The sequence below is a fragment of the Camelus bactrianus genome, chromosome 21 (genome assembly GCF_048773025.1).
Source record: "Camelus bactrianus isolate YW-2024 breed Bactrian camel chromosome 21, ASM4877302v1, whole genome shotgun sequence".
Taxonomy (NCBI): Eukaryota; Metazoa; Chordata; class Mammalia; order Artiodactyla; family Camelidae; genus Camelus; species Camelus bactrianus.
This window is the reverse complement of record NC_133559.1, coordinates 8,686,494-8,710,114: the sequence shown is the minus strand read 5'-3', so window position 1 is coordinate 8,710,114 and position 23,621 is coordinate 8,686,494. Positions and strand designations below refer to the sequence as shown.

Sequence of the window (23,621 nt, the reverse complement as noted above, 5' to 3'; positions counted from 1 at the left end):
TCTCCATGGAATCAGTCAATCCTGACCTCTCTTCCTTTTGCATCTATACGAAGAGCATAGGAACAGAATGTCTAGACTGGAAGACACTTCGGTACCTACTCCACTCCACCTACCCACTGCACTGGCCCGTAGGGTGAACCCTGGAGAGGGCAGTGACTTATTCAAGATCACACAGTGAGTTAGGGCCAGAGCAGGGACTAGAACCCAGGCATCCAGAATTACGACCCATAGTCCTCATATTTCCCTGAGCTGTTCATTTCCCTACCTCATCTACCCCTTTCTACTAAATCTCAATCTCCTGTTACCCCAGATTCTTCCTGAGGTCAGGCTGAGTGGCTTTAGGAACTTGTGGGGATTGGGGTAGTTCCTAGGAGCCAGCCTGGAGGCCACCAGACGGCCGAAGCTGGGGTGGGAAGTGCTGGAGGTTGGGGGGTGGGGGGCTGCTGTCTGCAGGGAGCCACACAGCCTCACAGCTGCTACAGGAAGGATGAGAGCTAGACTACAGGAAGGACAAGCTGGGGTGGGGAAGCAGTGGAGGTGGCTCAGGAGACAGACCCTCACTGGAGTGGCATCTCCTGGGCAGAGAACAGGATGACCCCATCCCAGGAGGTTTGCCAAGGAGAGGAGGGTGGGAAGCCTAGGGTGGGGCGCGGGAGAGTTGCCCAGCGGAAGCTGAGGGAGGGCTCCCAGCCCTGCTCCCCACACTAGGTGCCCCTCTTGGCAAATCTATTCTTGTCCCTTAAGCTGAAGCTGTGGTGTTTGCCTCCGCTTGTGTTCCTAGGGCGACTAGGACCTGAGACCACCCCTGCCCCAGGTCCAGCTTTCTTGGACTGATCCTTCCCCCCTCCCCCAGGCCTGACAGCCCACCCCCAGGTCCCTTGTCGGTGAGTTAAAATTAGCTCAGTGCCCAGGCTAAAAATAGCCCCTGCCCAACCCTGAGGCTGCTGGGCTGGAGGAGGGGAGTCCCTGAGGGAGGGGAAGATGGTGGGAACCAGGGGTTTGGGTAGCTAGCCTGCCAAGTGGAACTTTGACGGGAGGAAGAGGAGGATGGGGATGTGGACCTGCCTGCACCTTTGAGAGCAGACTGAGAACTCCAGGGTGAATGAAAAGAGGATGCCATGTGGGAGAGGGGAGCAGGGAGGGGGCAGACAGAGTAGAGACCAGAGAGGAACCAGAGAGCAGCGGGCGGAGAACGGTTGGGGGTGTGAGAACTGGGCTGTGGGAGAGGGGCAGTGTGAGACCCTGGCACTGCCTTTGCTCAGACTTTGGCGGGGGGTGTAGTGCCCCCCACTTTGGAGCTAGTACAGTGTTTGTGAAAGAAGGGCTCCCCATGTACACCCCAGGGATAGCAGACCCCTTGAGTCTCTTGCCTGGGTCCCATCTCTTGGTGGTCACTGAGTTCACCTTCCCCCCATCTTCCAGAGCTCCTCAGTGTGTCTCTGCTTAAAGGGCCTGCAGTTCAGAGAGAGTGACTAGGAAGGTTGTGAGCCCTGGGGTGGGGGTATGTAGATGGAGACAGTACTCAGGGGATTGAAACAGCCCCTGAGCCTTGTGCTCACTTCTGCCTACTTGCAGGGCCTGCCTGCCCACAGCCTGGACTTAGCCAAAGCCTCAAGAGCCAAGATGCTCCATCCTGGGCTGGGTCTGGGCCCAGTCCAGGTTCCTGAGGGCCCCCTTGCCTCTCCCTGCCCTTGCCCTAGGTGGGACCTGCCCTGCCCTTGTCTGACTCTTGGCGGGACTGCAAGTTTTCAGAGGGCAGGGATGGAGTCCTGTCGAGTTATGCCCACGCGCCTGGCCTAGCATCAGGATCCTGCAAGCGGTTGTTGAACCGGCCTCTTGTCCTCTACCTGCTTCTCTCTGAATCTTTGTCTCTCTCTGGTCTCCTGCCTCTCCCGTCTCCTCTGGCCCTCTGTTTGTCTGCCTTTGCCCCACGCTGCTTTCCTCTCAGCCTTTCTACCTATTTTTCTGTCTCCTTTCTTGTGTCTGTGTGTCTGTCCTCCTCTGCCACCCTCCTCTGTGTCTGCCTCACCCACGCCTGCTCCCTCGTTAGTGAGCAAGCTGCTTGAGGCCGCCTGACTGTGGGGGTGACAGGTGGATTGGATTGTCACCCCCTCCCCCAGCGCCTGCTGCTTATTTCATGCCCTGCAGCCCAGCCACAGGGAAGGGGCGGGAGAAGGTATGACAGCTGTCTCCAGCGCCTCCTGCCTTCCCCTCCAGTCACAGCCTGCAGCCCTGAGCAGCCTGGAAGGAAGGGATGAAGGGCCTGCTTAATGAGAGTTGCCTTTCTCACTGTATGTGAGAACAGGGTTTGAAGCCCATTGCTCTGTGACGAGGGCTGCTCACTCAGCCTCTCTGGGCAGCTGCTCCGTTTTGACTTACACTGGTGTGGCAGCTCTGAAAGCAGATGCTCTGCGGTTCCTCTGAGCCTCTGGGCCACTGGGACAGAGGATGGATATGGTTGGAAGGGTGTAGGGGAGAAGGGGAGGTAGGTACTCCCCTGACAACAGCAGGAGAGAGGAGATTGAGGCCAGCCATTGGCAGACACTTCTCTTGAAGCTCCCCCAGGAAGGGCAGCTCTGTTGCAACTGCAGCTCCAGGAGGCCTCTCTGACCGCTCCCCCCACTCCTCCCACTGGCCCCAGGCCACCCTCACACAGGAACTGAGATAGCATCATTCTGAAACCCGAGAATGGTTTGAATATTGCTCAGGTACCCAGAGGTGTTACACTGGGGGAGGCAGGAGCCTGTTACTTCTGCTTTGCCCCCTCCAAACCAAGACCCCCTTTAGGATACATTTTATATATTATTCGCACTTCATTTACATGTAAATACAACCCATATGTTCCTATTGGGTTCATAACCCAGCTGGGAAAAATGGCTGTCCATGGGGTCCTTCTGGATCCCCTACTGCTTCTGGTCCCCTCACTCAGCCTCTCATCGTCAAGAGTGTTGTCAGATGAGCCTCCTGCCCTGTGTCCTCTCTGCTCTACATTTGCAGAGACTTCTCTTCAACCACCCTTCTCCACAGACAGTGGGTCTGCGCCTGCCTCCCTGGGGCTCAGCCCAGCTGCCATCTTCCCTCCCTCTTTGCTCCTTCTGTCTCTGTTGAGGGAGGCCCTAACTCTGCCTTCCTCCACTCCCCACCCCTGAGGAGGTCCACCCTGCCCAATCCTGTCCTGCCAGCACTATTTTGAGTGGGTGAATCAGAATCAGAAACAGCCAGAGCCTTTGAGGGGGTACTTTCAGTGACACAGATGCTGCCAGCCCAAGGAGTCATAGCTGTGGCCTGAGGTCAGGATTTAGTGGGCCCTGAGGCCATCAGAGCAGGAAGGCCATCCTGGATAACCCCTTGTCTCCATGGTAGCCCTAAGTCCTTCCAAGCCTTTGGGCTCCAGGAGAAGCAGCCAAAACCCAGGTCATCTGGGAGGGCTTCCTAGAGGAGGAGCAAGCTGGAAAAAAAGAGGAATGGGGCCAAGCCAGGCGAGAAAGAAAAGGCTCACATCTGGAGAACAGATGCCCAGGCTTCTGGCTCCTGGCAGTTGGCTAGGTAATTAGGCAGAGGGCTAATTAAGGAGGTCCAGGTGTTCATTAAAATCTCCCTAATTGGGTAGGAAGGAAGCTTGGACAGGATAGGCCTTCATACCTTGGATGGGGTCAGTTTAGGGTTCATTGTGCCCACCCAGGCCCCAGCCACCCCTTCTTCCAAAGTAAGGGATGAGTTCGTGTTCTTGTGTCCTGGGCTTTCCAAGACACTGCAGCAATGTAGAATGGCTAGCAGAAGGGGAAAGGGATTAGTACAGACTGAGCCTGCCTTGTAGGAGGGCTCCTGGATAGATAGGAGGAAGGACTGCCCAGGGTAGGGGCATCTCGTCCTCTGGCAGTGTTGGCCCAGAGGTAGGAGTGACAATGGGGAAGGGGCTGTGGGAACATGGAATTATAAAAATTGCTTTGGGCTACCTTGGCAGAGACTGGGGATAGATGAGGCCTGGTCTTTTTAACCCTGACTTTCCTCTGTCAGAGGATGCTCAGTGGGTCTCTGTGACTTCCCTGTCTTCTCAGCCCTGATCCCTCTCGCATCCCAGCTCCCCCAGCATGAGGCGGGGGTGGGGGGGGCGGTGTAGGAGATCAGCCAGGGAGCTGGTTGCCAGGCGACTGTTGCCTAAGCAACTCCATCCTCTCCATCTCCATGTGCTCAGGGCTGCTCCTTAGAAGACTTTAGAGTCTCACCCTCTGTACCAGCCAACCCGAGGGTGGGGAGGATTGAGGACTGGAGCGGCAGGGGTGGTTGGAGGGTAGGTGGCGTCCAAACAGACAAGCTGCAGGCACAGCTGGGAGAGGAAGAATTCTCTCTCCACAGAGGATGGCATGAGAGGAGCTGGTCTTACAGCAGGACTGATGGAAGTTAGACCACAGGAAGGACTTCTCACAGGGTCACAGCGATGGAACAATTCTTTCTTCCTTTCAACAGACATTTCCTGAGCCCCTCCTTACAGGGGATAGAGCAGTGAAGAAGACACATGTGGTTCTGCCTTCATGGAACTTCAGTCTCATAGGGGAGCCAGGCATTAAATAGAGGCACAGACTTGTAATTATTTACAATCTTGATAAGTGCTAGAAAGAAGAGTACCCTGGGAGTCAGTATTTGGGAGAACCAGAAGAATGAAGTTAGATTGTAAGAATGACTTTTCTGAGGATTATGAGAGCAAAGAGAGGGATCTCTCCCACCCTGAAGGAAGAGATACCATTGGCCATAAGCTGGTGGAGTTTACATCTCAGCAAAGATTTGCTGATGAACAAAAAGTGGTGAGAAGAAGATAGTAAAATGGGAGAGGGATGGAAGATAGACCCTGTAAGTCAGAGGAGGACAATAGTGACTGCATTTACCAATTTAGATGGGGGTTTTCAAGACCAGGCCAGAGAATCCCATTTAAAAAGCTTTCTTCTTAGCCCTCCCTCGCCCTCAATGTGCCTTCTCCACCTTCCCTGCCAAGCCCATACCACTGCAGCTCTGGAAAATACAGCCTTTGGATTGCACTGGGAGGCAAGGGAGCTGGAATCCTTGGGCTAGAGCCTTTGCAGTGGGTGTTTGGCAGAGATTGGGGTCACAGGCAAGGGATGGGGTAGCTGGAGCTGGTTCTGGGCCAGGTGTCAGCTCAGCCAACTTGGGGTTGGCTCTACTGGTGTTCGTGATTCCTAGGGCATGTGTGAGGGTGGACAGTAGGAGGCCATTGAACACCTCGAGGGTAAGGAAGAGGGTTTTGGGATTCCTCTCTGGGGAGAGAGAAAGAAGGGTAGAAGGTCCTTCTAGGAGTGGGGAAGGAATGACATTGTTTTCTGAAGATACTTGGGTGGAGCAGAGGCTCTCTTTCCAGCTAGGCCAGGGAACGTCTGAGGGAAAGTCCTGGTATGGAGAGGGTAGGGAGGGATGTTCCTGACTCCTTTCAAGCCCACGAGCCCCTGCCTCCCCTCTCTCCTTCCCTCTGTGGCCAGGATGCGAAAGCTAACTTTTGGCACCTACTGTGGAACCTTGGTGGCTGCAGTTGAGCGGATGTTTTAAGGCTTCAGGGAAGCTGAGCAGCCACACTGGGAACAGGGGCTGGGCAGGCGGTTTGCAGTTGGAGGTGCCTCTGTCCCCGGGTTAGGTGGTGGGAGGTGAGACCCCACCCCTGTGGACTCTGCAGTGGGAGGTCTCTGGCAGGAGATACATGGAAAGGGAACTGTGAAAGGGAGGGCTGGGAGTCTGTGGCCCAGGCTTCTCACAGGACCCTGTCAGAGTGGCTCTAGAAAGCATGGGCCCCACGCTCACTGCCCCCTCCACCATCTCCCACCATTCCTTCTCTGGACTCACAGAGCCAGAAGGGCACTGGGGGTCATCTCATACTTCCGTCCTGGGCCCTTCAGTCCTTGGGGGCTCACCCAGCCTGTTTAGGCACTGCCCACACCTTCCTTGGCTGAGGCTGGGCTGCCATCTGTCCCACAAAACTTCATGTTGTGCAGTGCAGGGATGCCATTTTCCTTCCTGGCTCTAGAATTGGAGCTCTTCAGCCAGTGGGCCATGACTGGTTTATTGGTGTACTGATACAGGGACCCCTCCACCTGGTGCCTGCATTCCCTTGCTGGCCAGCGGCCTCTTTCCTGTATGTCAGTGGTTCTGTATTTTCTCTGCATGCTTCAGGTTGAATACGGTTGGGAAGCACTGGTCTTAGACTGAGCCTTGGGTTCTAGGCATAGCCCATTCCTCTAGAGCTACAGTTTGGCAGGAGTTGGCAAACTGTGACCCATAGGCCAGATCTGGCCATGCCCGTTCTTGTTAACGTAGTTTCATTGAGGGCACAGCCACACTGATCTTTTAAACATGTCGTCTACAGGTACTTTCATGCCGCGGTGGCAGAGATGAGCAGTTACAACAGAGAGCTTGTAGCCTCCAAGGCCTGAAATACTTACTGTTCGGCCTTTTACAGAGAAAACTTGCCGACCTCTGGTCTAGAGGGGTAGTTTGTTTGTTTGTTTGTCTGTTTGTTTGTTTAGAGCAGCAGAATACTTTCTTCAAACCAGAATTTTAGGCAAGGCCCACTGAGTAAAACGGATTGGTGTGGAGGAGCCCTGGTTAAGGGGAGAAAGGGGTTCTGCAGCCCAGACCCTCCCTTGGGACTCCAGGCTCCTGGGTTCCACGAGTCAGGTATCAGGTATAAGGAACTCCGCTCTGATATGTTCCTTAGCCAGGGGTGCAAGCACACTCCCATTCTGGTGCTAGGTACCCTGTTCCTGTGCTAGCTGTTCACAGCCTGAGCAGGTGTTCGCTCAGCACACTCTGTACACCAGGCTCTGTACAGGAACCATCATCCTAGGCCAGTGGGGCAGCTGGCAGGCTCAGGTGTTCTACTCCAGGTAGGCTCTGGGGAGAAGAGAGAGGGTCGGGTATTCCCTAAGACCCAGACCCTTAGAAGCCAGGGAGCTCCCTGTATATTCCCTGTCTGACCTAGACCCTGAGGACAACAGTGATGGTGTGGAAAGAGCCTGGACCAGAGTCCTGGGCCCTGAGTGAATTCCAGCTTGTGCCTGGAGGTGGCATGCCATCACCTCGGGTCATCACCATTTCCTCATTTTGATCATGGGACTTACATGCTGCCAGCCTCTCATAGGGGTGCTATTAGCCTGGCCCATGTGCCTAAGGAGCAGGGCTGAGGGTTGCCAGGGCTCACCCGTTCTCTTGTGACCCTCCCCTACCAGGAGGCTGTGTAGAAGGTGTCCTGCAGACCATGAACTGAATGCTGGTCCGAAGTCGTTCATGATCAAAGTGTAAGGCATCCGGAGACCCGCCACCCAGCGATCCCCTCCCCGGCACTGAGGATCCCCGGAGAAGATGGGGAGGAAAAAGATTCAGATCCAGCGAATCACCGATGAGCGGAACCGACAGGTGAGGGTCTCTTGGAGCCTCACAGAGTGCATGAGGGCAGGAGCACTCCTTCCAGCTACTCCAAGAAGGCTTCCTGGAAGAAGTCTCTGGAGTCTGTTATGGAAGGGCAAGGGCTGAGTTGGGAGAAGAGAAACCCCCGTCTCCCTGCAGCTCTTAGAACCCTGTGTCCTAGAACTCCCAGGCAGACCTGTGTCCCCATCATGTGCAATATGCAAGCCCCTGGCCACGCCCAGGCAGTTCCCTTTCCCAAGATGAATCCTTCCCCTAAGGGAAGAGCTGGGAAGCCCTTCTATTCTCCTTCCCTGACCTGTTTATAGCCCCCAGCTCAGAGGTGTGAAGTTCTGTCCATCTAAATCCTCTGCCTTCAGTGAGTTGGCTCTGGGCAATGTCTTAGCCATGTGTTGGCAGAAAGATGCTGGCCTGTTCCTTCCCTAGATCAGGGGCTCCTGAGAACAGGGCTGTGTCACCTTGAGGAAGGGGCTATGTTCAGCTGCCTGTAGGCTGGGGCTCCTGGGGAGGCCTTGACTGAGCCAGACCTGGCCGCCCACTTGCCCACCTACAGGTGACATTCACCAAGAGGAAGTTTGGGCTGATGAAGAAGGCATACGAGCTCAGCGTGCTCTGTGACTGCGAGATAGCGCTCATCATCTTCAACCACTCCAACAAGCTGTTCCAGTATGCCAGCACGGACATGGACAAGGTGCTGCTCAAGTACACGGAGTACAATGAGCCGCATGAGAGCCGCACCAACGCCGACATCATCGAGGTGGGCCCACGCACACCGACCCCACCCCTGCCTGCAGCTGCACATCACGTGCCTATGCAGCCTGCATTTCAGGGCTACCCGTGCACACACATGTGTACACCTGCCCCTCGAAGCCCCTCACCTGTGCACACACACACATAAACCCACATCCTCACACAAATCCTGGGCTCAAGAAGGAAGGAGGGGCAGTGAGGTAGATGTCAGGGCTGCCCACCCATTTCTGAGACCCTTTCTTCGTGGCTGTCAGGTGCAACATAACACCTTTGCCCTATCTTCTCTCAAATTCTCTCTCTTTCCTTCCTTCTCCATTTTTTGGTATGGTTCTGCATCTGACTCTTCCTTTCTCTATCTCCCTCTTCGTTTCCATCCCCCCTGCTCTTTCTCTGTCCCTTTGTGGGTCCCTGTGGCTCTATTTTCTGTTTCAAAGAGAGCCAACATTGTGAACTGTTAAAGGACATGGGCCTTGGAACCCAGCTGTGGCCTTTACTGGCCATGTGGCCTTGGGCAGCCTTGGTGCCCACCTCCACGAAATGGGGCCAGTGCCTGCTTTGAAGGGTGAATTGAATGAACCAGCCCAGTTCCTGCTTCTTAAACTAGGGGTATGGGACCTGTGCCGATGAAGAGGTTGCCTGGTAAGCCACAGGCCTGCCTTCCTGGAGCGAGACTTAAACCTACCAGATGTAGAGGAAATTCCTTTATTTTTATATTAAAGAAAACAGATTTACTATTGACTAGAAAAGAAATGTATTCATTTTAAAGACGAATAAAGCATCTGTGAAGATGTTTTGAGCACGGAGAGGGCAGCTTTGGGGTCTCCCTCAGGCCCGCTAGGTGTTCATACCCTACTTTGTGTGGATGCATGTGAGAAGCTCTGACCTCTGGGCAAGGACAGCCTACAAGGTTGTACATAGTAGGAACTCAGTAAGTGCAAAGAAATGCTTTGCCGTTCTCTCTTTCTCTTCTCCCTCTTTCCATTTCTGTTCTTCTCCCCTTCTTCTAAGCAGAGCCCAGGGATTGAGCTGGGCAAAGTCAGCCCTGACTGCCATCCCCTGGGGAATGCTCTGTGCCTTCTGGCTGGGGCTTACCTAAGGGTGGTCAGGCAGGGGCTGGCTTAGGGCACCAGTCCCTCAGCCCATCCCCCAGAAATCCCTCTCCCCACCTGTCACCTTGGAAGCATGCGTCTCTGTGCCAGTGCATTCCCTGGGTTTTGCCCAGCTTCCACGTGACCCTGGTATTCTGATGCCTCCCCCACCAGCCACAGTCACACTGTGCCCCAGGAGGGGAGGGTGACACTGAGGGAGAGGGCAGGGGAGATGCTGGGAACCCTGAGGAAGGAGGTTGGGGAAAGTAGGGGAGCCTTAGGAGAGGACTGGAAGGAACATCAGGGAGGTGGGTGGGGGAGGACCCTCACCCCTGCTGATGGAAGTGGTGCGGTTACAGACCCTGAGGAAGAAGGGCTTCAACGGCTGCGACAGCCCGGAGCCCGACGGGGAGGACTCGCTGGAACAGAGCCCCCTGCTGGAGGACAAGTACCGGCGCGCCAGCGAGGAGCTGGACGGGCTCTTCCGGCGCTACGGGGTGAGCCCCACTCACTCTCTCTCTGTTGGCCCCCCCTTCCGGCCCCTTCCCCCCAGGCGCTGCACAAGAAGCACAGGGAATGTGAGAGCCCTGAGGTGGACGAGGTGTTTGCCCTGACCCCCCAGACGGAAGAGAAATATAAAAAGATAGACGAGGAGTTTGATAAAATGATGCAGAGTTATAGACTGGCCGTGAGTAGTCGCATGGAGGAGAGCCTCCCTGTGGTGCATGGTGTGGCTTCGCGCCCTGCCCCGGCCCTCGGCTGCCTCTGATGGGTGTTCCGCTCAAGCCATGCTGGGGCTATTGGTGACCACTGAGGAACCTCTGACCTTGGTCATGATAAACCCGAGACACTTGCTGAGACTCATCTTGGATGGAGCATAAGCCGGGAAAGGCCTGGAGTGTTCCCCTCACCAGCAAGAAGTGTGTAGATGATGTGAGCTCCTTAGACAACAGGAAAGTAGAGAATGTGCTCTTGTCCAGGTCTTTTTGGGGGAGAGTCCCCTTGGGCCTGCTCTGGCACCCCCAGCCGAGGAGACTTGCTAGCATTGATGAGGGGAGGCAGAGACTGCTGCAGGTGAAGGCAGTGAGGCGGGGTGAGCACCTTCTGCAGCAGGCCAGACGGGTGAGAAACAAGCCAGGTGACGCCCTGACCCATGCGCACGCCTTTAACAGCTGTGTGTGTGAGTTTGGGTCTGTACCCAGGGCCTCTAACTTGCTCCCTGTGTGTCCTGCCTGGCTGAGGACTAACCCACCTCCGCTAGGGGGGTTCCAGGTGTCCCTGGGTCTGTCTTCAGTGAGCAGAGCCTTCTGGGCCAGAGGTGGATCCCAAAGCACTCCCACCAATGTACTTCCTTGGTGGGAGTGATAGGCATGACCCCATGAGGGCCCAGGGCAGAAAGCCCGAGCTGCTGGCCCTAGGATGCCCAGACCAGAGACTAGAGGAACCCTGGCCTGTGCTCCCAGGTGAGTGGGTCCAGGGTAAGGGGTCACCCTGGCCTGACCTTGCCTCTCCATTTTCTGTCTAGTCAGCTGTCCCGGCCCCCAACTTTGCCATGCCTGTCACGGTGCCCGTGTCCAATCAGAGCTCACTGCAGTTCAGCAATCCCAGCGGCTCCCTGGTCACCCCTTCCCTGGTGACGTCATCCCTCACGGACCCACGGCTCCTGTCCCCCCAGCAGCCAGCACTACAGAGGAACAGTGTGTCTCCCGGCCTGCCCCAGCGGCCAGCCAGTGCAGGTAAGTGGGCTGGTGACTGTTTCCCTTCAGCCACCACAGCATTCTCCCAATTATGTGGCTTCTGAGGGAAGGGGCTATGACTCCCCTGCCTGTTCAGTCCCCAGGACTCACTCTGGAAGGGGGTGTTCTGTCAGCTCATGGTTCTCTTTTTCCTCCAGGGGCCATGCTGGGGGGAGACCTCAACAGTGCTAATGGAGCCTGCCCCAGCCCTGTTGGTGAGTGCAGCTACCCTTCTGCCTGGAGGTGGGCCAGGGTCTGCCTTCTCGGTGGCCTCGGGTCCAGGGACCAAGAGGGACCTAGACTAGAGGGGAGGAAGATCTTAGGGCCTGAGTTGGCTATACAGTCTGAAGATTTCTTTAAGCCCCTTGATTTTTTTTGTCTGTAGCAGTGATTGATGTAGATGATCAGCAAAGATGTAGGCTCAGGGAATTCTGGGCAAATTATGAGAATTGACCGACATTTCTAGTTGGAGAAGAAGATCCAGATTTTTCCAGCTGAGTGGGGGTGTGTGGTTAAGATCTGGAGGATCCAAATATCTGGCGTTGCTGACAGACAAGAGGCACAGACTCACACACACAGACGTTCTCACCCTTATGGAAATAACCCAGACATTAAATATGTACCGGTGAGCACCCGTCTATGAGCCACAGAAGAAAGGCTGCTTCCCCATGTTCCCCCACCCCCAGCAGAGCTGACAGTCCCTCTTTCCCTGCGCCGTTGTCCGGCTGGTGACTCTGACTTCGAATGTCACCATTGACGTCACCCTGACATTCTTGCCATTCCCAGAGTGATCTGGGAATTGGGATGGAGGCAGCCACACACTTCCAGGGCAGCAGTGTGCTCTCAGGGGACAGAGCAAGGTGATACTACTGACTGTGGTCACCCCTACATCTCTGGGCTTTAGAATTCCCCAGCTTGGCCTGGGCACCTTGCACTACGTCCTTGGCAGTAGTTGCATATGGGGGCAGGAAGGTGGGGGAATGGGTGAATACTCCTCCCTCTAAGGAAAGGGCCAGAGAAATGCCTAAGACCTTAAGGAAATAGTGATATTTATAGGCCCTCAAGCCCAGCATGGAGAATGTGGTTGTGTGGCCCTGGGTAAGTCATCACACCTCTGCCAGCCAGGCCTTGTTTCCTCTTCTGTGAATAGGGCTAACAATATATGTCCTGTCCGTCTTGCAGGGTTAGTGTGAGGATTAAATAAGGCCGTACGCATGTGAAGGCCCTGTGTTGGTTATGGAGTGTGGAACAGATGTGAAAGATGATTATCCTGCTTGTTACTACCAGTCTAATTATGGTAGTGGCTTTGTCATCAGTCCCCCCGTGCCAGTAACACCACTACCACGAGTAAGTGGTTCATCTTCCCCAGAACTACAGGCATCTTGTCATGTGCTCATCCAAATCATAGCATCCCCAGCTCAAGGTGAAGGTGATCTGAGTGGTGGATTTGCGGTGTGACCAGGATCCTCACTGAGACTCAGCTTCTAGGCTGCCACCCTTTACCAGGCTGGGTCACTGGGGGCCCAGTCAGGGGCAGGTGCTGGACTTCTTATTGTTGGACACCAGCTCCTGCCACCCAGCCCCATCACATATGGCTTAGAGGCAGGGAGATGAACCTGCTGATTGGGGAGTAAGGGATATTCTCCCTTACTTCCAAGACACGGTGGTTTTAGGGGAAAATTAGAGACCTCAGCACTTACTCAAAGCCTAAGCATGATTTGAGAAGTTCTGTGTGACAGGAGTACTGGTATGGGGCAGTTACTAGGGCTCATTGGTGGTCTGTTTTCCCTTTTCCCTTCATCTCTTTACCTCTTCAGGGAATGGCTATGTCAGTGCTCGGGCTTCCCCTGGCCTCCTCCCTGTGGCCAATGGCAACAGCCTAAACAAGGTCATCCCTGCCAAGTCTCCGCCCCCGCCCACCCACAGCGCCCAGCTTGGAGCCCCCAGCCGCAAGCCTGACCTGAGGGTCATCACTTCCCAGGGAGGAAAGGGGTTAATGCATCACTTGGTGAGTGGGTGTCTGGACTGAGGGGCCGGGGCTAGGGAATGGGGAAGTGAGGAGGGAGGAAAGAGCTAGCCTCTAACAGGAGAGATGGAAGTAAACCAGCAATTAAGACTTCCCAAGAGAGACCATGGAATCACGGCTTTTCATGAGCTCTTCCCTCCCAAAGGGCCTTACAAGAGGTTGGAACACCGAAGTACCAGCCTCAAGGGCAGTGAAAGGAACAGGAGGTGGGAGAGAAGGTTCTGTGATGATGATAGGATGATAGGAGGGATTTGCCATTACAGCAGAGGGGTGAGGCGTAGACTGTGAGGGTTTTCTAACTGGTGGGCATTGGGATATAGCATCTTCTGGAAATGAGTAAGGACAGTGAAGAGCTCTGTCCTAGGCTGGAGAGCCATTCTACTCTGATACAGGGATAGATGGGATGGCTGTGGGGGCAGGGGTGTGAAGGGAGAGTGGAGGCCAGAGACTGAACCATCCCCTTGGTTTTATTTCTGCTCCCAGACTGAGGACCATTTAGATCTGGTAAGTGAGGCTATGAGATGTTTGCTGTGGCTTTGAATCCTGGGTCAGCCCCTTGCTCTGCAGTCCCCCAGCATGGAGAGTGTGTGTGCCTTTGTCCTTTCGCCTGTGTGTGTTGTTTGTTTATTTGTTGGTCTGCCAGGAGCTGTGTTCAGTGCCAAGTGGGATACAGAGGTGAACGGGGCAGGGGGTGAGGGTTTGGACATGCATGTGTGTGTACCTGGGTGTCCATGGATGTCTTTGTGTGATGTTGAGTTCATGCAGACAGACCTTTATCTGTGTATGTGTGTGTACAAGGGGAGTGGGCCTGCCCCAGGCCTCCGAGGTCCCATCTTGATGTGTCCCAGGATGCCTGGATTAGGCCTTGGGACCAGGGGTTGCACTGCACTTGCCCTCTGTCTCTACTCAGGCACACCCCGGACAGGGACCTCCTTAGGTGGGGTACCAGCCAGACAGGAAACTCAGTTTTCCAGGGGAAGCTGAGGCCCAAGGCAAGGCCAGAATTGTCCTTGGTCAGGGGCTTCCCCACCTCCCTCTGACTCCTTCTGCTCCCTCATGCACACAGCACATCTCACAGGCACCAGAGACATCTACAGCCGCTCTTTCTCACACATGCACACACTTATATACTCACCCTCAGCCAGGAGTGGGGCGGGGGCTCCTCCCTCCCCAACTCCCTGATGGGAGGCCAGAGAGGCTGGAAAAGGCAAGCAGGCTTTGGCGGCCAACACGGCGGCAGTTTCGGCCCCAGCGTGGAGTTGGAATAAACAAGTGACTCAGCAGCAGATGGAGCTGACAGCCCCACACACGTGTGTGCATACACGCAGGCACACGCCACGCCAGGCCCCGCATTCCCCTCACAGATGCCAGCACGCTTCTACCAGGGCGTGTGCTGCAGTGTGACGGTTGGGGGGTGGCCTCTAGAGGGACCAGCCAGGAGAAGAATGGAGATGGGCTCATCGTTGATTTGGGGCCACAGGGCCAGCATATGTACTTTCCTCTCTGCATGTGTGTAGGTGTGAGTGAATCTTTGTGTGCATGTTCTCTCTGTGGATCTCAGTGTGTCTGAGTGCATCAGTGTGTTTGTGTATCTACGGCGGCCTCCATGCTGAGGCATCCCATCTGGGCCTTGGGTTTCAGGGACCCCAGCTTGTCCTTGGAATGGGAGGCCGGGGTAAAGCAGCCCATCCATCTTCTACCTCTTGACAGACTGTTTTCTCCTGTAGAATAATGCCCAACGCCTTGGGGTCTCCCAGTCTACCCACTCGCTCACCACCCCAGTGGTTTCGGTGGCAACACCAAGTTTACTCAGCCAGGGCCTCCCCTTCTCTTCCATGCCCACCGCCTACAACACAGGTAAGTTCTCATGTGACGTGGTTGCGTGCAGTTGGCCTTGGGTCAGGGGAGGGACCAGAGAGGGAACATGAGATATTCCCTGGGGGATGCCCCAATCTGAGGAAGGCCATTAATTTGGGGGAGCTCTCTTCTAGTTAAAGTTGCCATTTATTTAGCAAATACTAACATAGAATTCCTGCTTAAATTTGAATTTCAGACAAAATGAGTAATTGTTTTTTAGTATGTCTCAAAGATACACTTATGCTAAAAAAGTTATGCATTGTTTTGTCTGAAATTCAAACTTAAGTGGGTATGGGTATCCCTTATTTTTCATACGGGACCTAATGGAGAAGAAGGCCCTGTTCCTGGGGAGCTTCCTGTTTGAGGTGGATGGAGCAGCTGGATGGTTCAGGACAACCAGGGTTGGGGAGTGGGGAGGGGAGCATGCTCAGGTCAGCAGGGCTTCCTAGAGGAGAGGTATGAGGGCTGAGAGAGAAGGATAAGCTGAGGAGGCCCAAGAGGAGGCATGGTTGGGAAGAGTTATCCAGTTTCCTGGGAAGCCAAGTAGGGGCTCCAAGGCGGGGTGGAGGAGGGAGTCTGATGAAGGTGGGGGAGGAGGATCTGAAGGTGAAGACTCACTTGGAGACATGGGAGAGGTCTCTGGGTAGAAGAATTGAGAAAGGACACCCAGTGCTTGGGTTGTCCTGGGTCCGCAGGGCTGTCCTGACCTCTGTCACCCACTCACACCCTCCCAGGAACAGTCTGTGACACTCTCAGCCATCCTTGCCTGCATTCTAAGCTACAGTGTCAGGAAGGACTTCCCAGTGGAGAAATGCCATGTCACCTTGTTTCAGAGCATTTATGTGGCTGGGAACCTTGTCTATTGCCCACCGAAGAGGCCTCTGACGTTCCCCAGTTTCTCTTACCTGTGAATGGCTTGCATCAGGGCTGTTCTGTGGTGAGATCTGGCTAGACCAAAAGACCCCTCAACTTCTCCCCACTGCCTAAGCCCCTCTTCCAGAATTGAACCATGCTAGGTCCCAGACACCAGTATAAATGTCCACAAAATCCCACTACTTCCCTGTGTGTGAAAACCCAGAACCCAGTCCTGTGTGTAGGAAAGCCTCTCTGTGCAGGTAAGGGCTGGAGGAACTGTCTCGTGTCAAGGGGCCAGACTCTGGTATGTGTGTCGGTGTCCAGATTTTATCACCCAGGTGTCTGTAAAGTCCCTTGTCCCTTGTGTGTGTTCCCATGTGTGTACCCACTGCCAGGTTATCATGTCCTTAGGCAGCTTCAGAGAAGACTGCCTCAGATGGCTGCACCCGTGTAAGTGTTCTCATCTGTAAGAGCTGTGGGTGGACAGGAAGGCTCTGAGGCCCTTCCAGTTCTGCCAGGTGGGGCTCTGGGGCCTGGCTAGGAAAGCTGGCTCCCTGAGGGCCGGCGGGGCGTTTGGCAGAGGGCAGTGCAGACCACTTTTCAGGAGCTGTTGTTTATTTGGGCATCCCATGGTGGTGGTTTTCTGCCATCTTCTCAGGTCTCCCATCAGTCTCTGAAGCAGGAGGGAGGTTAGGCAGTGTCAGTGAACCTAGGACAGGCACTCAGCAAGGCCAGACTTTAGACTCTGTTTGTCAGTCTGGTGTAAAAGCAGATTCTGACCCTGGGCCTGGCCTTGGAGCCCTGCGGGGAAGTATGTGGGCTTTCTCACATCCTCTCAGAAACCATGGGCTCTCTTACTGCAGGGGTAGTTCAGCAGACCTCAGTTTAAACAGCAGGTGTTTTCAGGTGACCCTCCATATATAAACAAAACCCCAGTGAACACATTGTTGTTTAGTTGTTCACTATTTACAGTCCTTGGCCCCAGTTCGATTTCTGGCTGGGGGTGATCTGTCTATGGGAATGTCATGGGTAAGGGGCAGGCCTGGCCCCTTGTTGACACTGGCTGCAGAGGTCTGGCTGTGGTTGTTCTAGGAGCAGGCTGAGGGGGCTGCCAGGCGGCCTGTGGGCCATGCTTCTCTGTCTAGGAGGAAGCAAGGCTGCCAGGGAGCCAGGCTTCCAGGTAGACAGGGCTGGAGACTGGCGGGAAAGTGCAGGCCTGGGGGCTGAATCTCTACCATTCACTGGCTGAAGGACTTGTCAGGGCACTGCACCATTCTGGGTTGGCTCCCTTGTTTATGAGTGTTGTAAATAGTTGGTCCCAGAGGTCCCTGTCTGCCCTTGGTCTGCTTTTTAAATATAAGTATCTCAAAGCTTCTGGCTAACATTGTTATGAGACCAGAGGCAACCCTGGGCCATCTGTAGGGTGAGACTGAAAGGTAATAAAGAGGCCTGGGGTCTTGTCTTAGCTCTGCCATTGGCTTTCTCTGTGACCTGGGGTGAATTCCTCAAACTTGAGGCTGCATTTCCCCCCTCATTTGTACATTAAGAATAACAGCAGGTAAATCTTTTGAATATTCACTCTGTGCCAGACACTGTTCTACATACTCCTGTGTATTAACTCACTCAGTCCTCACAACAGCTGTGTGATGCAGGCAGGATTAGTGGCTCCAGTTTATAGACAGAGAGTAAGCAGCTCGCCCAAGGTCACATGGCCTGTAAGTGGAGGTAGCCAGGAAGTGTGACCCCATTGCTCATCCCCTTAACTTTACTGTTCTGTTGCACAGATAATCCTGTCTCCCCTGCATAAAGACAGAGGGGCAGGCGCCCCCTTGAGTGAGAGCTGCTGCTGTGGAGCTGGGACGGCCGGCCCTCCTCACACCATGGTGCGGTCGGCCTGTGTTCCTCAGGGAGGACATTTTCTGAACTGTCCCAAACAGGATGCAGCATGAAACAACAGAGCTGTGTAAATTGTGAAACATTTCATGGTTCTGTTTGTTCTATGACAGTACAAACATCACGGTTTCTTCACTAAGACAGAAATTTTAGAAAACAGCAAGCGCCACCTCATGGGGAAATCTGCCAGCAGTTCGGCCAGCTGCACTGCAGGCCTCTGCTCTCTCAGGCCCTCTGGGGCAGGCGTGGGGGGGCAACTCAAACCCTTGCTGCTACCTGTTTTACATGTTGGCAGTCTTTAGGAGACTTGGGGACTTTGCGGAAGGTGGAATGGTGAACACCTAGTGTTCCTCATGACTCCCCTCCATCTCAGAAAGGCATTTGAAGACTTGGCAGTTGAAGAGACGACAGTTAGATATATATTAGACTTTCTGTATCTACCTTTTCCCCTCTTCTTTTTTTAAATTGATGTTCTAAAAGTGATACCTACACATGGCTTTAAAAAAAAAGTTAAACACATTTTAAAAAACCACCTCTCTTTACATCCTGTTAAAAAACAGCACTTCGTGGTTATTAAGACTTGTGTTTCTTTGAGTGCCATCTTCACTGAATTTGTATGGTTTTATTTAATTATTCACATCTGTCATTAACAGCTTCCCCATCTTGACAGTCCTCGTGGAGGCGGCTCCCTGTGGGAGCCTTGGTCCTCCCTCTCCCATGGCAGGAGGCTCATCCTCGCTTTTCCCCTTCCCCACGCAGATTACCAGTTGACCAGTGCAGAGCTCTCCTCCTTACCAGCCTTCAGTTCGCCTGGGGGGCTGTCGCTAGGCAACGTCACCGCCTGGCAACAGCCACAACAGCCCCAGCAGCCGCCCCAGCCACAGCCTCCGCAGCCCCAGCCGCAGCCGCAGCCGCAGCCCCAGCCGCCCCAGCCACCGCAGCAGCCGCCGCCGCAGCAGCAGCCCCACCTGGTCCCTGTGTCTCTCAGCAGCCTGATGTGAGTCCTCGGGGGCCTGCGAATGGGAAGGGAGAGCTGAGGGCTGGGAAAAGGAGGGGCCTCTTAAGAGCAGGGACTCTTTGAGGCTGTCTGTCATCAGTGGACAGCACGTGAGCCACTAAGAGGCAGCCCTGGAGTCCCCTGTACAGGCCTGGGAGACCCACCCTGAGCCCTTCCCCCAGCCAGCCCTGGAGTAGGAATGGGGTGGGGGTCCCCGGGCAGCAGAAGAGGACCTCAGATGGAAAGACAGCTAATATGACTTATTTCCTTTCTTTCCCCTTCACTTGGCCCTCTCTCTCTTCTGGTCCCTCTGTCTCCATCCACTTGTCTCCTCCCACCCCCGTCCTTCATCTTCTCATCCTATGTCCTCTCTGTCTTGTGACCTCCCATCACTTTTTCTGTCACTCACCTCCTCTGTTTCTGTCCCCTCTACCCCATGCCCATTGCCTCTCTCCAGCCCGGGCAGCCCCCTGCCCCACGTGGGTGCTGCTCTCACAGTCACCACCCATCCCCACATCAGCATCAAGTCGGAACCAGTGTCCCCAAGCCGTGAGCGCAGCCCTGCGCCTCCCCCTCCAGCTGTGTTTCCGGCTACCCGCTCTGAGCCTGGCGACGGTCTCAGCAGCCCGGCTGGGGGCTCCTATGAGACAGGGGACCGGGATGATGGACGGGGGGACTTCGGGCCCACGCTGGGCTTGCTGCGCCCAGCCCCAGAGCCTGAGGCTGAGGGCTCAGCTGTGAAGAGGATGCGGCTCGATACCTGGGTACTGTAGCGTTACCCCTCCTGTCTGCCATTGTCTGCTACACCCAGGGACTGCCCCATATGCCCCCCAGCCTGTCTTATCTCCCACCTCGGAGGCCTTGTGGCCAGCTAGCCCTTTCAGCAGCCCTTCAGGGCAGCACCGACACCCTTTTACCCCTGCCAAAGGCCCACCTACCATCCCTCCAGCATCAGTCTTTCCGCTCAATGACTTCCTCCCCTCCCAGCTGGCCCTGCCACTAGAATCCTGGCCCTATGGGGAGAGGGGCGTGGGGGGCACATACCCCATAGCCTGGGCCACCCCTCACACCCCCTTCTCCATCTCCTCTCTTCACAGACATTAAAGTGACGATTCCCACTCCCCTCCTCTCAGCCTCCCTGATGAAGAGTTGACAATCTCACCGCCCACCCCTCCCTGTCCTGGGCTCCTCCCGCTCGACCCCCACTTCCTTTCTTGTGCTCCGTGTCCTGTTGACGGTTACATTTGTGTATAATTATTATATTATTATTATTATTATTATATTTTTTTTAATTTGGATTCTCGCTTTGGAGAGGGGGATGCTCCCATCCCCTCTTTCTGCACCCCCTGCCATTTTCACTGGCTGGGGGAGCTCTTTTTTGCGGGAAGGGGGGGACACTTTGCACGTTGTACACATATGCTGCAGGAGGGGGTGGGGGGCCCGATAGGCCTTGGGAAAGGACAGGTGCCGAGCCCTGCATGCGGAGCCCTCCCACCCCATCCCCCAGATAGAGAGAAATAACCAAAAAAACTACCAAACAACAAAAACCCCTTACAATAGACTGAAACCCCAAAGTTGGCTTGATGGGTGGGTTTGTGTTTCAGGGGGAATGTGAGGCAGAGGTTCTGAAGAGTCTCTGCTTCTGGGCTGTTCTGTGGCCACAGGCACAAGGGGCAGAGTACCTAAGCCTGGGCCCCAGAGGCCCCTGCGCACACACAACACACTCTCACTAATTCTAATTCTCATGTGAGCTGCACCTCCAACATGTGGGGGTGCTGGCCAAGCTTTTGGGCTGGGAAGGCTGCCTGGGAATCTGAGGCTTGATCGGGAGGGGTTTGAGGTGGGGGCCTCTATGAAGCACATTGGAGAAAAAGACAGAGAGCCATGAGGAGAGGGCTGAGGAGGGGCAGAAGCGCTGGGGCTAGGGGTGAATCGGGGCTTCCTCCCTTCCCCAGCGTTTTCTCTAAGATAATACAGTGCAATAGCTCCCCATCCCTCAGTTGACACCAGCCCTGTAAAGCTGGCCATAAAGTGCAGGGAGAACAGGGGAGAGTGAGGTGGCTTAGCAAGAACCGGCCTTGGGCACCCCGAGATGCCTGAGGACTGCATCCTTTGCATCCAGGGACAAGTGTGAGTGAGGGGACTTGCTCTTCCTTGCACGTACACATCCCCAGCGGAGTGGACATTGGGGTGGTGTGTGAGGGTGGATAGAGGGGACGGAGGAGGTCTGAAGAAAGCCTTCCTTCTTTCCTCCTTGGCCCCTCTCCCCAGCCTTCCTCCCAGCTCCTTCCGCTCCTGACCCCACCTCCCTGCTCTTGGCGCCCTCATTGTCTTGCTACCTCCTGTCCCACCACCCCCAGGCCGCATCCCACCTTCCCTCTTGGCTACTGTAATTGTAAATAGCAACCTTTGGAAAACGTTAGCAGTGTAACAGTCCAGGAAACTGTTTTTTTGTTGTTGTTGTATTGATATGAAATGAGATTCTATTTTTGTCAAAGTATATTGTAATAATAATGACTCAAACGGCCCGTACTGTACAGACGAGATTCTTCTGCTGTTGTTCTTGCTCCCCTCCCCTCCCCCGAGTCCACCCTGTCTGCTGCCTCCACAGTGGGGGCAGCCAAAGCGTGGGGGCCTGAGACCTCAGGCTGGATCACAGATCAAACTGGAGGGGGCAGGCCCCCAGCCCACGATCCACCACCACCCCCTGCCCTAAGGGGCCTGGCCTGGGGTGACTTGGGCAGGCAGACTGGGGCCTGCCCCACTTCTTCACACAAGCCCAGCTCCTCTGCCCAAGGGGTGCAGTTCTCCCTTGGGGTTTCATCCCGGTGGGAAAATAGAGTTAGACAAGGCCCGGTTTTGTGATAAGTGACTGTCTTTGCCCACCTCTATGATCCAGCCACTTGCAGTATTCCAGCACTCGATGTAGGGAAGGAAACCAGAAGCAGAGGGGTGCGGGTGACCGCACAGGTACCCAGGTGTGTTTATGAGGGCATCTGGTATTTATGTGTCTGGGTGTACCTTTGTATTTATGTGTGTGTGTATGGTTGCACGAGTGTACCTTTGTGTGTCTCTGAGCCCGTCTGGGCACGTATGTGAATCTGTATGAACTGAGCTCTGAGGGCGTGTCTGTGTGCACGTGCGCCTGGGTGTGTTTACAGAGGGACAGGTGGCTCTTGCAGCCACACAGCCCTGGCTTCCAGCTCCATGATTTTCCCTCCTGAGCCCCACTCTTTTCTTCCCTGCTCCATCACGTGTTCCCACCCTCAGCTCTAATATGTTTATACTGCAGTTAGGGAGGATCTGGCAGTTGGCTCTCTTTGCTTCTCCCTACAGCCCTACCTCTCCCAGGGTTCCACGCACAATTGTCCACCCAATCCCCACCCCTTTAGACACAGCTCCCTTTCCTGGAGCACCCTCTTCCCCTGACCCCAGCCCTGCTTTCAGGGTGACACTCAAAAGTTCCTCTTCCTCCCTAAAGCTTTTTCCCCACCTAGGCAGTGATCCTTCCTGCCAGCTTACCCCCACCTGCTGATTGGGCACATAGCATGTCCAGTCTTCCTGCAGGTTCCTAGAGGTAGTTTCAAGAATCAATGAGACTTGATCAGGGCCTTGAAAGAAGCCAGGGTGTAGTCTTGTGCATGCATGTGTGCATTCCTAGAGCCTTGCCCAGTGCCTGGCACATAGCCGGCGCTCAATAAATGCTGAGTGGGTGAAAGGTGAATGATAGGTGCTCAATAAATGTTGAAGGACTGGCCTTCCGTTCTCAGGCTATACCCGCAGTCTGCCCACCTTCCTAGGCTGGGTTTGGCCACCATTAAACATGGGGTGGGGGTGAGGCCCCTGCAGTTCATGGTGCAATATTCACCAGTTTTGCCCTCTGCTTTGTAATGGCAAACCTGGCTTTTGATTACCATGTGTGGATGTGTGTGTGTCCTTTTTCCCCTATCCCTGGGGGCAAGGGTGGCCTGTGAATGAATATGTGACATTTCTGCAATTCAGTGTCCCAGGGTTTCTCTTGGGGGTGGGGGCTCCTGGCCAGCCAGATGAATGGGTCCCTGGGAATCCAGACCTCAAGTGGGGATTTTACTTCTTCTTCCTCTCACAAGCCAAATTTGCCTCCACCCACTCCTTCCTCCAAAAATCTGGGCATTTGCCAAAGTAATCACTGGAGTCATCCAATGCCCCTCCCCTCCCCAGGTTTCCCACAGTTTTCAGGGACAGTGGGCAAGAGGACCCCACACACACACACACGCACACACACACAGCCCCCAGTGGAACACAACATTTCTCCTCCCCTGAGCAGTGCACTCAATCCAGCCGACTGACCCCTGACCCTTATCCAGCCCTCCACACCTTGGACAGGAAGGAAGTAATGCACCTTCTCTTGCTGATTATTTATTTGTTTGGAGAGACAGAAATGATGTAAAAGTGTATCTAGAAATATCTATATCTATATATTTTTAACTGACTCTTTGGAATCCCTTGGGGTGGGGTGAGGGGTGAGTTTAGGCTTTCATGGTGGGGAGGAGACATGGAGCCTGGGAACACCTCATCTCCCCTCTTGCCACCTCCCTCCACCCCCTAAGCAGTTGGTAGGAGTGGGATTTGTATGGGGGGGAGGGGGGCTGGAATGTTATTTGGAGAATCTGGATTCTCTCTGTCTTCCCCATTCAAGTCCCAGAGGGAAGAGAGGGGAGAGGGAGTGGGGGACAGGCCATGGAGGGGCCCCATCCCCCAAGCCCGACAATCACCCACACTCCTGGGGCTCCTCCTGGGTCCTGGGCAGGGCGAGTCTAAGTGTGTGGCTGTTGATTTGTTTTCAATATTTCTTTTCGTGCTGTATGGTGATGCTTTCTTAGTATTCTACACAATAAGAAAAGACAAAGTCCTCGAGATTCTTATGAGTTTTGTTTGAAAACTCTTTTCACTATATTTGTTGTAAAGAGGTTTACTATTAAAAGAAAAAAAAAATACACGTTTCTGATACTTTG

The 23,621-nt window shown here is 54.5% G+C and overlaps 1 protein-coding gene across 6 annotated transcripts in view; it reads left to right on the top strand.

The window, feature by feature from the left end:
• The window catches only part of MEF2D (myocyte enhancer factor 2D), a 32,926-nt gene extending 9,305 nt beyond the window's left edge, over window positions 1-23,621 (top strand). For 3 of the 6 annotated variants that reach the window (XM_074349578.1, XM_074349580.1, XM_074349579.1), the window contains exons 2-12: window positions 7,230-7,416; window positions 7,979-8,182; window positions 9,623-9,760; window positions 10,789-10,999; window positions 11,158-11,214; window positions 12,817-13,007; window positions 13,509-13,529; window positions 14,753-14,882; window positions 18,390-18,627; window positions 19,085-19,391; window positions 19,725-23,621. In XM_074349578.1, coding sequence (XP_074205679.1) covers window positions 7,363-7,416; window positions 7,979-8,182; window positions 9,623-9,760; window positions 10,789-10,999; window positions 11,158-11,214; window positions 12,817-13,007; window positions 13,509-13,529; window positions 14,753-14,882; window positions 18,390-18,627; window positions 19,085-19,391; window positions 19,725-19,736 — 1,563 coding nt within the window. In that variant the 5' untranslated portion in view covers window positions 7,230-7,362 and the 3' untranslated portion in view covers window positions 19,737-23,621. Of the gene's footprint in view, window positions 1-7,229; window positions 7,417-7,978; window positions 8,183-9,622; window positions 9,761-9,816; window positions 9,952-10,788; window positions 11,000-11,157; window positions 11,215-12,816; window positions 13,008-13,508; window positions 13,530-14,752; window positions 14,883-18,389; window positions 18,628-19,084; window positions 19,392-19,724 lie in introns of all 6 variants that reach the window. The other 3 variants (XM_074349581.1, XM_074349583.1, XM_074349582.1) reach the window with 3 other exon arrangements.